The sequence below is a fragment of the Emys orbicularis genome, chromosome 1 (assembly GCF_028017835.1).
Source record: "Emys orbicularis isolate rEmyOrb1 chromosome 1, rEmyOrb1.hap1, whole genome shotgun sequence".
Classification (NCBI taxonomy): Eukaryota; Metazoa; Chordata; order Testudines; family Emydidae; genus Emys; species Emys orbicularis.
Window position 1 is genome coordinate 338,416,671 of NC_088683.1, and position 16,966 is coordinate 338,433,636.

Genomic DNA, 16,966 nt, shown 5'->3' on the forward strand with positions numbered 1-16,966 from the left:
AAGTTAAACATATTAAAAAAGTAAAGTACATTTGACAGAAATTACATTTGCTTACAAAAGTTTATTACATACAATCTGCATATTTCTGTTGGGCCAGTAAGTGTCCCCTCCCCAAACAGAGGACATCTACAAAAACTGAAGAGAAAACCTGATGAATCATTTATCATTTTTCCAACACTCCTCTAAGTGCACCATGTGTATTTCTATGGGTCTTTAGGCATTTGCTTAGGGTTCCAGCTTCTTCATGAACATAAAGCTCCATCCATTGGTGTTATCAAGCTAAAGCAAACAAACAACGAAAAAAAAAGGTCTGCAGTCTTCACCATGAGGTGGAAGGGACCATCAGTGCCAAGAGCAATGTTACAGATGTCGAGGAAGTAGAGAGAGCATGTAAAGTGGATTGAGAGCTTGTAACTTTTCCACCTGAAATGAAAAACAAAAACAAACAGGGAACAAATGGAATAAACTGTTCTTTCCATATTTGTCAAGAACAAATCATGTCAAACGAACTTAATAGCTTTCTTTGACAGGGTAACAAGCCTTGTGCATGGGGTGGTGGTGGTTACCAAACGTTCATCCATAATTGTTACTGGACTTCTACCATTTGAGTGCCTTTATGTGCATATTAGGAGGAAAAAATTAAATTAATTTATTTTGTGAGTTGGTCACAGTGGCTATCAGTTTGGAGAAATGAATGTACTCTGATAACACTATTTCTGTTTATGGGATTGTACTGAAGAATATTTCCATAAATATATTTATCACAAGAATGATAGTAATAATTACATTAATGTCCTGGTATGTGCTGCTGTCTAAGAGAGGATGGACCCAGATCCTCAGGTTATTTCAGTTGATGAAATTTCATTGCAATTTATACTAGCTAAGGATCTGGCTAGAATAAGTGTTCATGGCTAGTTACATTTTAAACTAGGGACTGTTTGTTCCCAAGCAAATGTTACAATATTGGTGCAAAAGTATTGGTATAAAGTGCTCCGTGATCTCATTCCTCACACTGTCACCAGTTTTCAATAGGAACACTATTGGCGTGTTTCTGCTCTGAGTTTCACCAGTGTGAATCAGGAGGAATTCCACTGAAGCCATAGAGTTATTGTAAATGTATGTGAGAACAACACGAGGCCCTATATTCTTGTGAGACTAATATAACCCACCAGTTTTATACTGTTTTAAGATATGGTAAAATTACTTTATTCTATTTTTTTACTATGCATGAAAAATTGCAAGTGGTTTTACTAAGAGGCTGCAAATCTGCATGTTTGTGAATGAGGAAGGGATCTCAGATTAAGTTAACATACATTTCTTTGAACATCGGAGTCCAAGCTCTTTGACTACAATACTAAATTGAAATAATGTCACAACATGACAAAAACTGGAGCTCACTGGTGAGTGTGCCAGGGTCTGCCAGCCATATTTGCTCAAAAAGCCAACTCCCATCATATATTTTCAGATATGTTTTTGTTCTGCTCTTTGTGATGAAGAGGCTGAAAGTCAGATTTCTCTTGCCAAGGAGCCCCTAACCTCTTCAAAATATCGACTAATACACAGACGTTGTCCGTCTTGACGTGGTCTTAAATCTTTACCTACTCCCTAACAGACAGCTGTTTTTTTTCTTCCTCAGATAAGTCTCTCTTTTCCTCATACCAACCAGCAACTTTGCCTTTATCTTGCACCTGAGAAACAGGCAGTCCTCTGGTGATGCCATTTTAGATTTAGTATTGGTAAGTAGCGAGGACCGCACAGAAAAACTGGTTATAGAGGACAATCTTGGATTGAGTGATCATGAGTTAATTCAGTTTAAACTAAATGGAAGGATAAACAAAAATAGGTCTGCAACTAGGGTTCTTGATTTTAAAATAGCAAACTTAAAACAATTAGGGAATTAGGGAAGTTGACTGGACTGAAAAAACTCCAGGATATGAATGTGCAGGAGGTTTGGAGTTACTTGAAGTCAAAGTTACAGAAATTATCTGAAGCACCCCAAGCAAGGGGAAAAACCTCACAAAGAAGAGTTGCAGACTAAACTGGATGACCCAGCATCTCAAACAGGTTATTAAGAGAAAGCTGACAGCCTACAAGGAATGGAAGATGGGAAAGCTACCTCTTGGAGGTCAGAAAGCGTAGGGATCAAGTGAGTACTGCCAAAAGCCAAGCAGAGCTGGACTTTGCAAAGGAAATTAAAACCAATAGTAAAAGGTTCTTAGCCTTTTAAATAAAAGGAAAATAAGGAAAGAAGAAGTGGGACCACTAAGCACTGAGGATGGGTGGAAATTAAAGATAATCTATGTATGGCTCAACATCTAAATTAATACATTGCCTCAGTTTTTAATAAGGGTAATGAGGAGCTTGGGGAAGTGGAATGGTGGTTAATGAGAAGGATATGACAGTGGAAATTACAACATCTAAGGTGGAAGCCAAATTCAAACAGCCTAATGGGATCAAATCAGGAGGCCTGATAATCTCCATCCAAGAATATTAAAGGAACTGGCATGTGAAATTGCAAGCCCCATAGCAAGGATTTTTAATGAATCTGTAAACTCAAGGTTACATGCGATGACTGGAGAATTGTCAATATTGTCATTGTTCTCTTCTCCTCTTGCAATGGGGAGAGATGTGTGCAGTGGAGTGTTTAGGAAAATTTTCTGAATATATATTTATATATATTGCTATATGTTTATGCTTGAGAAAGCAAGGTCAAAGAAATGGGTCCTGCACTTGGAGAAGAAGGTGGTGTAGTTTATGATGGTCCTTAGTTCCTATAGGAGCACATTTCACAGCCATTTTATTAGTGACACAGTCTTCATCCTGGAGCTTTAGGCAGTCTTTTACATATTCTGGATTCAGGCCACTGAGGTCTTTGAAGATAAGGACCAAGATCTTGAACTTAATTCAAAATTCTATAGGAAGCCAGAGTAGAGAGCAAAGGACAGGATTGATGTGTTTTCTGTAGCCAGTATTGTTGAGGAGCTGTATTACAGCGTTCAGCCCCAGTTGAATGCTTTATGTCCAGGAATATCACATTGCTGACATTGAGCCATGAGGTGATGAAGACTTCAATAACTGAGGCCATGTCATTGCCCTCCAGGATAAGTTGAGATGGTAGATGCTGCTCTGTGAGAGCTCAGTGTTAGTGAAGAATACAAGAGAAAGAACGGTTACTCACCTTTGTAACTGTTGGTCTTCGAGATGTGTTGCTCATATCTATTCCAGTTAGGTGTGTGCGCGCGCCGCGTGCACGGATGTCAGAACTTTTTCCCTAGCAGCTACCTGTCGGGCTGGCTGTGGAGCCCCCTGGAGTGGCGCCGATATGGTGCTCTATATATGACCCTGCCAGCCCGACCCCCCTTCAATTCCTTCTTGACAGCTAATCCGACAGAGGGGAAGGTGGGGGGAATGGAATAGATATGAGCAACATGTCTCGAAGAACAACAGTTACAAAGGTGAGTAACCGTTCTTTCTTCTTCGAGTGCTTGCTCATATAAATTCCAGTTAGGTGACTCCCAAGCCTTACCTCGTAGGTCGGGTTGGAGTCAAGTATTGCAGACTGGAGAATCGCCCTGCCGAAGGCCGCATCACCACGTGATTGGTGAACGATGGCGTAGTGCGATGTGAAGGTGTGCACCGAACTCCATGTGGCAGCCCTGCAGATGTCCTGGAGGGGTACGTGTGCCAGGAAGGCCATTGACGAGGCCTGCGGCCTTGTGGAGTGCGCTGTGACAACAGGCGGAGGGACCTCGCTACGTTATAGCAAGCGCAAATACATACCACGATCCAGGAGGATATCCGCTGGGAGGAGAATGGCGAACCTTTCATCCGCTCCGCTAGAGTGATGAACAACTGGGTTGTTTTGCGGAATGATTTTGTTTGGTCTATGTAGAAGGCAAGCACCCTCCTAACATCCAGCAAATGCAGCTGTTGCTCACGGAGGGTGGCGTGCGGTTTTGGATAGAAAACCGTCAGGAAAATATCCTGACTGACATGGAAGCGGGATACGACCTTTGGTAGGAAGGCTGGGTGGGGCCTAAGCTGCACCTTATCCTTATGAAAAAAACGGTATACGGGAGCTTGCACGTGAGAGCCTGTAGCTCTGAAACTGGACGAGCCGAAGTGATGGCCACCAGGAAGGTGACCTTCCAGGAGAGGTAGAGTAGCGAGCAGGAGGCTAGAGGCTCAAAGGGAGGACCCATAAGACGAATCAGGACTAAATTAAGATCCCAGGCCAGGACAGGGGGCTTCATCGGGGAATGGATCTTTTCCAGCCCTATTAGAAAATGACTCGCGATAGGATGTGCAAACACTGACCGCCCGGAAACGCCCGGGTGAAAAGCCAAAATAGCTTTTGGTGGACTTTAAGAGACCAATAGCAAGGTGGACTTTAAGAGAACCGAATGCCAGGCCCTGATCTTTTAGGTGTACCAGATAGTCCAGGATGTACGGGATTGAAGCCTGGAGAGGGAGCACCTGCCGTTGGGCACACCAGATAGAAAACCTTTTCCACTTTGCTTTGTAAGTGGTTCTAGTAGAAGGCTTACGGCTTTCTAGGAGTACCTGCCTCACCGGGTCCGAACTGGCGAGCTCCGCTTGATTTAACCACGGATCCTCCAGGCCATAAGGTGAACTGTAGTTCTGGGTGGAGGAGGCGACCATGATTCTGTGAGATGAGGAGTAAGAGGTAGGCGGATCGGGGACCAAATTGACAGGTCCGTGAGTGTGGGTTACGAGCACTGGTGAGGCCAAGCTGGAGCCACCAAGATGACGTCTGCCTTGTCCCTGTGAACCTTGAGAAGCACCTTGTGGATGAGAGGAAATGGCAGAAAGGCGTATAGTAGTTGGCCAGATCATGGAATCAGGAAGGCATCTGCAATTGAGCCCTGACTGTGACCCAGGTAAGAGCAAAAGGTTGGGCACTTCCTGTTGGCCCATGTGGCGAACAGGTCAATTCAGGGAAACCCCCAATTGTGGAAGATGGAGTGGATGAGATCCGGATGAATTGACCATTCATGTGTGAGGAACCGTCTGCTCAAGCTGTCCGCCAGTATGTTCTGAATGCCCGGGAGGTCTGAGGCTTCAAGAAGGATGGAGTGGGCTAAACAAAACTCCCACAGTAGGAGGGCTTCCTGGCAGAGAGGAGACGATCGGGCTCCGCCTTGCTTGTTTATTTAAAACATGGCCATGGTATTGTCCGTCAACACCGCTACACAGTGGCCCTGCAACTATGACAGGAACGCTTGGCATGCAAGGCAGATTGCCCTGAGCTCTTTGATGTTGATATGCAGGGCTAATTCCTCTACTTGCCACAGGACTTGCGTAGTCATGCTTCCGAGATGCGCTCCCCAGCTGAGTGCCAACGCATCCGTTACTAAAGTCAGGGTTGGCTGGGGAGGGTGGAACGGTACCCCAGCACTTACCGAGCGGGGGTCCAGCTACCAGCGCAGGGAATTGAGGATATGCTTCGGGACGGTCAGCACCATGTCCAGATTGTCGCGGCCCGGGCGATACGCAGACACGAGCCATGCCTGAGCCACAACCTGGCATAGAGGGGAGGGATAGCTCAGTGATTTGAGCATTGGCCTGCTAAACCTAGGGTTGTGAGTTCAATCCTTGAGGGGGCCATTTAAGGATCTGGGGCAAAAATCTGTCTGGGGATTGGTCCTGCTTTGAGCAGCAGGTTGGACTAGATGACCTCCTGAGGTCCCTTCCAACCCTGGTATTCTATGATTCTATGTTGCACCATGTAGGTGCAGAATGCCATGTGACCCAGCAACTTGAGGCACTGTCTCACCATGGTGGTGGGAAAGTTGGAAAGGCCGTTGATCACCTGTGCGAGGGCTAGATGACGGGTCTCTGGGAGGAACGCTCTCGCCCGGTTTGCATCCAGGACTGCCCCAATGAACTCTATTGCTTGTGTTGGGGCGAGGACAGGCTTGCTGACGTTCAGAATAATGCCCAGGTGGTCGAACGTGTCTCTGACCAATTGTACCTGTGATTCTACTTGCTGGCGAGATCGACCTCATATGAGCCAGTCATCTAGGTATGGGTAGACGTGCACATGGTGGCGGCGAAGAAAGGCCGCCACAATTGCCAGGCATTTGGTGAAAACGCGGGGGGCTGTGCACAGGCCGAACGGAAGAGCCATGAACTGATAATGAGTCTTGTTTACTATGAAACAGAGAAAACGTCTGTGGGATGGGTTGATTGAAACGTGAAAATAAGCGTCCTTCATATCAAGGGCGGCGTAGAAGTCTCCCAGATTTAGGGAGGGAATGATCGTGCTCAAGGAGACCATGTGGAATTTTGAGTTGACGATGTGCTTGTTGAGTTCCTCTCTTTGCCTTGGGAATGAGGAAGTAGTGTGAGTAGAAACCCTTGCCTCTGAGCTCCTGAAGTACCTCCTCCACTGCTCCTGGAGTTAGGAGGGACTGGACTGAAGGAGGTCCTGTAATGCCCGGTAGTCCATGGGTGGAGGGCCGGATGTAGTGTACCCGCCACCATCTCATCGGGAGAAGACAAGGAGGAGGCGACTGGTAGGATCGGGTCTGAAGCCGCCCCTTGGTCAACTGGGTCCTGTTCCTCCCGGGTACCGGGTATAGCCTCCACCGGGGGTGGGGCTGGGTCCCGCGGTTGGGTGGGATCCGGAGGAGGACGACTAATGGTTGCCTTGGGAATACGTGACCCAGAGTGTGAAGGTGGAGGGGCGCCTGGAGGGGCGCCCTGGGCTTACTGGTATGCCCAGGGGGTCCAGAACTGCCACTGGGGCTGCCAGTGTGGTGCAGAAGTGTCCCGTCCGATACTGCCCAGGCCTGATTGGGGAACCTCCGATGCCCTTGATGCCCCACCCGACCTGAGGGAGGGTGACTGGGAGCGGGACGGCCAAGGAGGGGCGGTGGCTGTGTCAGGGGGATTTCCGCATGCCCCGAAGAGTGGGATGGGTGCTGCATGGAGTGGCGGGATCCAGACAGTGACTGGCACTGCCGTTGCGGGGATTGGTACCGGGAGGTCAGCCAGTTCCGAGAGGTCAGGCTTCGCCTCAGTGAAGATCGGCCACGGGAGTGTGACCATGAACGGTGCCGTGTTGGGAAACGGTGCCAAGTTGGTGAGCGGTGCCATGATGGAGAGCGGTGCCGCAATGCAGAACGGTGCTGTGTCGGAGTGCAGTGCCGCAATGGAGAGTGGAGGTGACGCGGAGAGATGCGGTGCCGCGATGGGGAGTGGTGCTGTTGCGTGGAGCGGTGCTGGTTCAAGCGGTGCCGCGAGGTCTCAGACTTTGACCTGGATCTCTAGCAGGACCACGACCTGCCAGCCGATGACCACCTCGAGCGGGAGCGACTCCAAGGATCGGGGCTGCGGGACCAGTGCTGCAAGTCGGACCATCGCCGTGAGTCAGACCGGCGCGTAGCGTAGATGCGGTGCCGGGACTCAAAGCGGCGCGGGGGTGCTGGTCTGGGGGCAGATGCCTCTTGGCAGTGCCGGGGGTCGAGATGGTGTAGGCCTCGAGACTGGGGACTTAGGCTCCATCATTTCAATGAGGCCTCTGGCAGCCTCAAAGGTGTCAGGAGTGGAGATAGCATGACCTCCTCCACCTGCAACTGCGGGGAGTCCAACGGTGCGGGGCTCCCCTTGGGGGTGGGGACCCGTGCGGGACAAGGCCTACCGGAAAGTGTATTGGCCATAGGTCCCTGGTCCACGCCATGCCCTGTTGGGGGTGCGACTGTCGTCTCGGGCCTTTGTGGAGGCTTCTCCGTGGCCTGCTTCTTACGGGTGGCCGGGGAGTCAGACTGGTGCCGGGGAGAGTGCTTTTGGGCCCCCGGAGGTCGCCGGGCCCTAGAAGTGCATGCCAAGTCCTTTTTCGGCATTGTATCTGGCACCGCTGGGGGGGCACTCCGCACTGAAGTGCTCAGGGCCGGGTCTTGAGGTGGACGGAGGGCAGATTCCATGAGGAGTTGTTTGAGTCTAATGTCTCTCTCCTTTCTAGTGCGAGGTTTAAATGCTTTGCAAATCCTGCACTTATCCGCTTGATGGGCCTCTCCCAGACACCGAAGACAGGAGTTGTGGGAGTCGCCAATGGGCATAGGCTTGCCGCAGGAACCGCAAGGTTTGAAGCCCTGGGACTGCATGCTCCAGAGCCCTGTAGGGCACTTGTTGAAGGGGGAAACCCCTTCAGGTGATAACAACTATACTTCTGTTAGTCTTAAAGGTGCCACAGGACCCTCTCTTGCTTTTTACAGATTCAGACTAACACGGCTACCCCTCTGATACTTAACAACTATACTTAACACTATTCTTAACACTAAAGATAACAGAAACTAACACTTAACTAACAATAGGGTAACTATACACAGAGATAAGTAAAGTAGCTAGGGAGTAGTGGAGCACTTGAGAGCAAGAGACCATTGTTCCAACAACCGTCGCTGGCGGTAAGAAGGAACTGAAGGGGGGTCGGGCCAGCAGGGTCGTATATAGAGCACCATATCGGTGCCACTCTAGGGGGCTCCACAGCCCGACGGGTAGCTGCTAGGGAAAAAGTTCCGACATCCGTGCACACAGCGTGCGCACATACCTAACTGGAATTGATATGAGCAAGCACTCAAAGAAGAACTCCTTAAATTGCGGACTGAATTGACCAGTTGTAAGTGGTACCATCAACCAAAGGATGCCGCAAACTCTCCAAAATGCTTTCCTCTATCCACTATCATAACCCTTGTCTTGGTTGGGTTCAGCTTCAATCAGCAGTTCTTCATCCATAAACTAATCTCATCCAAACACTGGGCCCTCTTGATGGTAGTGGTATGTGGTGTAGGACAGGAAGAGCTGTGTCTCATTTGCATACTGCTGGCATATGTAGTTGTCTGACCAATTAATCTAGTGGCTGTATTTAGATGCTAAATAGGACCAGAGAGAGAACTGATCCTTTTGGGATTCCACAACTGAGGGGTCTATTTGTGAAGCTGCAGTTTTCCATCACTACTTGTTGGGGGCATCCCTCCAGTAATGATTCTAACCATGTTAGCATATTACTTTGGACCCCTGCCATCTCCGTCAGGCGAGACAGCAGTATTGCATGCCTGACAGTGTCAAACACCGCAGAGAGGTCCAGGAGGGTGAGAACGGATGTCTGCTCTCTGTCCACTGACAGACATTCATCAATGCCACTAAAGCTGTTTTCATCCCATGTCCTGGCCTGAATCCAGATTGTACCAGGTCCAGGATACTAGTTTCAATTAGATGAACCTGAAGTTGGCCTTTGGCTAGCTTATCTATGAGCTTGGTCAGGAACAGGAGGTTTGGCCCTGGGTAAAAGCTGGGTAGAACTTAAGCATCCACGGTGGGTTTCTTTGGTGTTGGACAGATTATTGGGTGTTTGAAGGAGGAAGGGAAGACTCCATCTCTGAATGAGGCATTGGTTATTGCAGTTAGGAGTGGAACCAGTTGCTCACAACTTTTTCACAAGCCAGGAAGGGCCTGGGTCAGATTCATAAGTCTTGGGTCGTGATTGCATTAGGGTGTGAAGAACGTTTTGATAAGTCAAAGTATTGAACTCCACGAATGCAGGTGGGTGGGTGCAGGTGGGCAGATCCAGGTTATATGTGAAGCCTTCCTGAATGTGCATGAACTTTTCAGTGAAGTGAGATAAGAACATAAGAACGGCCATACTGGGTCAGACCAAAGGTCCATCCAGCCCAGTATCCTGTCTGTGGGCAGTAGCCAATGCCAGGTGTCCCATAGGGAATGAACAGAACAGGTAATCATCAAGTGATCCATCCCCTGTCACCCATTCCCAGCGTCTGGCAAACAGACAAGGGACTCCATCCTTGCCCATCCTGGCTAATATCCATTTATGGACCTATCCTCCATGAACTTATCTAGTTCTTTTTTGAACCCTGTTACAGTCTTGGCCTTCACAATATCCTCTGGCAGAGTTCCACAGGTTGACTGTGTATTGTGTGAATAAATTCTTCCTTTTGTTTCTTTTAAGCCTGCTGCCTATTAATTTCATTTGATGACCGCTAGTTTTTGTGTTATGACGAGTAAATAACACTTTTTTATTTTCTTTCTCCACACCATTCATGATCTTATAGACCTCTATCATATTCTCCCTTCATCGTCTCTTTTCCAAGCTGAAAAATCCCAGTCTTATTAATCTCTATAGCTCTTTGCAGTGTTTGGTACTTGGTTCTGATACACGATCTCATACATACTATGTGACAGATTTATCTTCATGTGAAGGCTTCAATAGGGAAAATATATTTGTAGACTATGTCCCATTGTGAATACACTTAGTCAGGTCAGGCCTTAGGGAAAATGGTGCCCTGGGAGAACTTGTATTTTGGCGCCTTTGGCCCCCACAGGTGCTCCAGTCCCCCATCGCCCCTGACCTCTGCGGGCTCCCCCCAATCACCTAAAGGGCCTGCTGCCTCTCCCCAGTGTTTAATGTGTATTGAAAGAGGTGAGGGGCTCAGCCTCAACACAAATTAAGCACTGGTTGGGCAGCTGGTGCTGGCTGGGCTCCCAGCTTTGAGTTTTGGGGGGTGTGTGTGTGTGTTGGGGGAATATGTGTGTGTTGGGGGAATGTGTGTGTGTTGGAGAGTGTGTGTGTGTGTATGAGAGAGAGAGAGAGAGAGCGTGTGTTGGGGAATGTGTGTGTGTTAGGGAGAGAGTGTGTGTGTGTGTGTGAGAGCGTGTGTTGGGGGGAGTGTGTGTGTGCCTGAGTGAGTGTGACAGTGCGCTGTCTCTCTAAGAAGAGCATTCAGTGCCAACTCACAGGTGCCAGCACAGACACGCTCCCCCTGACTCCCACCACAGCTCAGCGGACACCAGGTACACAGGTGGGGGGAGAGGGACACCTTGACATCAGTGCCTCCCCACCCCCTCTGCACAGCAGAGAGGAGGCAGGCTCAAGGTCCCGAGCTTGGCTAGGGATGGCTCCATGGGCCGGGGGGGGGGGGGGGGGGAGATGGGAGGCAAGATCAGCAGTGGCTGCAGATGGCAGTGGAGCAGGGCAGTGAGGGAGGAGGGGCACCCTCACTTCAGAGGAGTTACCAGGCTGGTCCAGCTGCCACCCCTGCAGCTTGGTCTGTCCCTCCTCTCCAGATGCTGCTGCGCCTGCCTGGCTGCCTCTAAGCTCCACTGGCTGTTGGCAGGTCAGGTGGGTGGGTGGTACCAGCATGGCGTCCCCTTGAGTACCAGGCCCTGGGCGGCGTCCCAGCCTGCCCACCACTAAGGCTGGCTCTGCACTTACTTAACAAGTACATACCCATAATCCAGTTTGGTCTTTTTAGTTGTATGTTCAATTACTCTGTAGCTCTGAAACTGAATCATTTAACCAATGACTTTATCCAACAACTATATTATCCATTGAAGTTAATATGTATTAATTAAGTGTAGAATGGTATCATTTTAAAAACATGACAGGCCTGTATTCAAAATATAATTGTGAACTTACCTGAAAAAGACGGTACTCTGATCTGGGAGCTGGCTGTCCCATCCCCTCCTTCACTGACTGCACAAACCTCTATGATATAGACACCAACATCAGGAAGAAGAACCACTGCAGAGGTTTTCTGTGTTTCAATTACTTGACTATTGCTGTGGCCTTCTTGCCTAAACAAGACCTATGGATGATACAGGAGCTTCAGAATCACTACAATAATTTTAGGTTAAATACTGGACTCTACTCAGGCAAAGTTGACATTGAAGGCAAAAAGTACTTTGCCTGAGAAAGGACTTGAGGAAGGCCTGGAGGATTTGACGCTTCATCTTTAAATAGAGAACTTGGTCTTTCTTTTTCCTGAAGTTTTTTTTCAAAATACTGTCAAAGACAGAGCCCAATTCAAAGTCCATTGAAATCAAGGGAAAGACTCCATTCACTTGAACGGCTGGCTATTGGATCAGGCCAATAACGAAGATTCAGTATTTGTCCTCCAGTTTGTAGTAACCACACAGACACTAACTGAAGTGAAAGCGAACTTCAAAAATATTTTTAGGTTAAAGTTTGATTCAGATACATATCAAAAAATTCACATGGATATCCAGATTTTCTGGGTATCCAGCTTCAAACTGAATGAAGATACTCTGAAGTAGAGCTTCATCAGGTGTAAACCAGCCAACTAGCTAAACCAGGGCCGCCCAGAGGGGGGGGCGGCAAGTGGGGCAATTTGCCCCAGGCCCCGGGCCCCGCAAGGGCCCCCACGAGAGTTTTTCGGAGCCCCTGGAGCGGGGTCCTTCACTCGCTCCGGGGGCCCCGGAGCTTCTTCCGCTCCAGGTCTTCGGCAGCAATTCGGCAGCGGGGGGTTCTTCCGCCCCAGGACCCGCCGCCGAAGTGCTCTGAAGACCTGAGGCGGGGGGTCCTTCTGCCCTGGGCCCCTCGCCGAAGTGCCGGGTCTTCGGCGGCAATTCGGCGGCGGGGGCCCCCCGCTGCCAAAGACCCCAGGCCCCCTGAATCCTCTGGGCGGCCCTGAGCTGAACTGAGGATTTGGCCCCCCTCTTGTAAAATTCAGTGCACCCTTGTCTTGGTTCAGTGAGAAATACAAGTGCATATGTAGCTGTCCTTGCAGCATTTCAGTATGTAGACATCTATTCCCAGACAAAACTGACAAGGTTAGAGAAAATGTAAAGAAGTTACCTGAACCTTTTCTGAACCTCAAACATTTTGATAAAGGTTAAGGTAGTTTCTATTTTATCCAAACCAATTTACACTTTCCTGATATGATATTTGCAGGGATACAGAGAGTACCAGGCACGGTATTCTATAGGTGTAATTATGTATGTATGTTTCAAAATATAATTACAAAGAATACACACACACACACACACACACACACACACACATATACATTTTTGTTTTGCTTTAAAAGAATGTACTGGATTCTTATGATTTTCCCATTTTATATTATGTGTTACATATGGCTCTTTTCAGCTTTCGCTCTTTAAAACTTAAAAAACTTAAAATGCCAGATGTTACAGTCACAGATTGCTGAATACCACCAACATAATCATAACAAATCTCAATATTTGTACTTCTGCTCTATTAAAAACATTAATTTTAATGGTATTTAAGATGCTTTATCCTTCTGCATTTCTCTAAATCCTACTGCAAACACAATTAAATTGAAGTGTTATCATGTATTTCACTGCAGGCTGGTCTTATTAATAGCCACTTCTGGACCAGATGTGATGGAGTAATCACCTCAGAAGGTGCATACTCAGTTTATAATCAGCAGTTGACAATCACCATTTGGAAAATACTACATAGAGAAGTACTGGGACATTTAGTTCTTTTCAATGCTTTTTTTATATATATCTGGGGGGAACAAGATTGCAGATGATCTGTACAATATAGAAAGCAAGCAAGAAAGAAAAGGGTAATTTGGAAGATGAGTGAGAGAGAGCCAAGACTGACCTTGTATCCCATTACATCAGATTCATTTGCTAGAGGTCTAACTGGTTCCCATCCCAGAGACACATGAGAGCCATCTTGCATCCACATAATATTGGTTGGTGCCTGGCTGGGAGCTGAGCAAAAAGAAGAATAAAATGACACCATGCACTTAAACATACTTCTGCTTTTTTAAACCTTGGTGAGCATTTTAATCTTTTATTACATTTATGGTTGGCTGCATTCACAGGCTTCCTTCTCTAGCTGGAGTCCAACAAGGTGGTTTTCGCTCTAGGAGTGTCATTTTAATAGCTACAGTATAGAGCTTATGAACCTGAATCCTTTTATCTCTCTTCTGTGTCAAAAATGCTTAGCCTTGTTTTCCAGGAAGATAACATTTGTCTGTTGTGAATGCAAATTTTGCCATGTCACTTTAAAATTCAGATCTAAGCACAGAAGCATAGCCATGAATCAAAACTATGTACCAGCTCTGCTTATTATATACCCCAGCTAAAGAGAAATCCAGAGCGGGTAAAACTTTTTTCCACACACAGAAAAGAATCCAGGTCACTTACGGGATTTCTTGGTGGCTGCACGGACTGTGCTACTCGGTGGTCCATATCCTGCAGCATTGTACGCCCTCACTGTTAGGTGATATAATGTGTTTCCTTCTAATCCTGTCAAAATGATGGATGACTCATTTCCTTCAGTTTTGACTTTTTCTGATGCTTCTTCCTGCTCCATATCTTTCCAGTAACCAACCTGCCAATGAGTGACCATTTGGAGGATTAATCTAGGCATTCGTGAAACTTCCTTTTTATTTGTTATTGCTTGCTTTTTTTTGGAAGCCCCTCCTGTCATCAAATTAACAGGTCCTTTTAAACATGTGGGAATTGTAACCTCAGCTCACACATGAGTGGTGCTTGTCACACCTCTCCAGATGTCTAGAGTCAGCATATCACATTATTACTCACAGCATCATTGAAATGCAATGCATCACATTCTGCCATCATGAGATGTTGTGACTAGCTAGACACAACAGCAGAGAAGAAGTGCTGACAGAATAAGAACTTTAAAGAATTCAAGGAGAGCTCACCTCTCATAGGTCATCAAAAACATTTACCATACAACCCAGGAAAGCTTTGACTGAATCATTTGAAGAAGTGGCACAATGGCCCTGCATAATGCATAATGCCCAGCCACAAGATCTGTGTCAATGTAATGAATAAGAGATGACAGAACATCTAAGAAAATCTTGTAGTGGGTTAATCTTATAGAAATAGCATTGCTGGGGGAGGGAACGGAGAGAAGGGGATTCAGCTTTAGTTACTCAGATAGAAGCAGGTTTCTGACAAATGTAATTTAGAAAGCATGCCTCTGCCACTCCTTTCCACACACAAAAGCTAAAGCTACCTTTGCTGGATACAAGTCCATGACTGTTCATAGCTGCATTGAGCTTGTCATATTCTCTAAAAGATTACACTACTCAGATAAAAATTCTGAATAGCTCCTTCCCTTCAGACTCAGGTATCTAATATTTATAAGACATCATAACAAAAAAGAAACTCTTTCTCCTATAGGTCTATTAATGGCATCCCACTCAGACAGCAGTGAGATTACATCATTCTCCAGGATTCAGGTCTCCCCTCAACAGAAGCGATCACTACACAACCATTTGAATGGTTTATATTTAGCAGACCACTATCCATGTATCATGCTGCTATCTCTGCATCATACCTCTATCCATTGCATTTATTCCACCTTTTTACCTTTCCCTGAGGTTAGTTGTTTCAGAATAAGTTACTCATATTTCTCTAACAAGATTTCCTCTGAGAAAAGGTCAGGGGATAATACAGTACTGTGCTCTTGGGAAAGTGTCCAAGATAATAGCAAACCAAAGAAATCCAGAGGTTCATATGAAAAATAAAACATAAAGTACAAGCCCACGGAGCAGCCCTAACTGTAGTCAGCAGTGGTTGGTATAATGGGCCTGAGTCACCAGTGAATTACTCCAATTTTATCCGGGAGTAATACCACTGACAACCATTGGAGAAAGGCAATGGTTAATCAGGCCCAGTGTGCCATGGAAGAATCAATCAGTCATGAGACAGTTGTCCACTCCATGGGCCTGAATTTCACTATGCTTTGCCCCTTGTGCAGACATTTACGTTTATTTACTTATTCGTATTACAGTAGCACATATTGATTGAGGCCACACTGTGTTAGGCAATGTATAGTGTAGAGATGGTCCTCGCATTGAAGAACTTACTGTCTAAATAGGCAGGGACTGACAAAATGTGGGAGGAGAAACAAGCTCAGTAAGGAGAAGTGAGTTGCCCAAGGTCACAGGGCCATGGCAGAGCTGGGAGTAGAACCCAGTGGTGACATTCTGGCCTCACTGAAGTCAATGCCAAAACTCCCATTGATTTCAGTAGGGCCAGGATTTCATCTCAGGTCTCTGGAGTCCTATTCTAGTGCTCTATCCACTAGACCATGCTGCTTCTCAAGTGACCATAAAGGTAAATTTACTCTGTCACAAGTGTGAGTGACTGAAATTCTGATTTCGCATCATTTTACACCTTCTTTACATAAACATGGCACATGAAGACTGAAGGCTGTGTGGAATCAGGCCCGATGTTTGCATGGTGACTAATAGAAACAACCACATGTTATAGATTAGCTATTTTCTAGGGAGTTTCTACCACAATACACAAGTAGGTACTATGGATGAGTGAATTTTGAAACCACAGGAACATAGTAGCAATCAACCCTTTTGAGGTTCATATTCTCTAAGGGCATGGCTACACTTGCGAGTTAGAGTGCATTAAAGCAGCCCTGTGTGCTCTAACTCACGACGCGTCCACATTGGCAAGGCACGTAGAGCGCACTGACTCCGTGGCTGTAGTGCTCCTGGTAATCCACCTCCGTGAGAGGCATAACACTTCGTGCCCCATGGCTGGAGTGCCGCGGTGCCAGTGTGGACGCCCTGGTCTATTAATGCACTCTGATCGGCCTCCAGAAGTGTCCCACTATGCCTGTTCTTGCCACACTGGTCATCACTTTGAACTCTACTGCCCTGCCCTCAGGTGTCCAACCATCAGACCCGCCCTTTAAATTCTCTGGGAATTTTGAAAATCCCCTTCCTGTTTGCTCAGCAAGGTGTGGAGTGCTCTCAGCGAATCCTTGCAGGTGACTATGCAGCCACGTGCCAGGCGATCCTCAGTATGGAGCAATGGCGAGGTGCTGGACCTCATCAGTGTTTGGAGGGAGGAAGCTGTCCAGTCCCAGCTGCGCTCCAGCTGTAGGAATTACGATACCTTCGGGCAGATATCAAGGGACATGATGGAAAGGGGCCATGACCAGGACGCACTGCAGTGCAAGGTTAAAGTGAAGGAGCTGTGGAATGCCTACCGCAAAGCCCACGAGGCAAACCACCACTCCGGTGCTGACCCCGCAACCTGCCGTTTCTACAAAGAGCTGGATGCAATACTGGGGGGTGACCCCACCTCCACTCCAAGGACCACCATGGACACTTCAAAGCCCAGTTCAACAAGGCAGGAGGAGGAGGAAAGTGTGAGC

At 47.3% G+C, this 16,966-nt stretch overlaps 1 protein-coding gene across 1 annotated transcript in view; it reads right to left on the bottom strand.

Annotated features, from left to right (window-relative positions):
* Window positions 1-319: 319 nt before the first annotated feature.
* Window positions 320-16,966, bottom strand: part of CNTN5 (contactin 5) — a 407,321-nt gene continuing 390,674 nt past the window's right edge. Inside the window, exons 20-23 of the mRNA XM_065397605.1 lie at window positions 13,963-14,149; window positions 13,412-13,524; window positions 11,456-11,624; window positions 320-423 (exon numbers count right to left, since the gene is read on the bottom strand). Coding sequence (XP_065253677.1) covers window positions 320-423; window positions 11,456-11,624; window positions 13,412-13,524; window positions 13,963-14,149 — 573 coding nt within the window. The remainder of the gene's footprint in view (window positions 424-11,455; window positions 11,625-13,411; window positions 13,525-13,962; window positions 14,150-16,966) is intronic.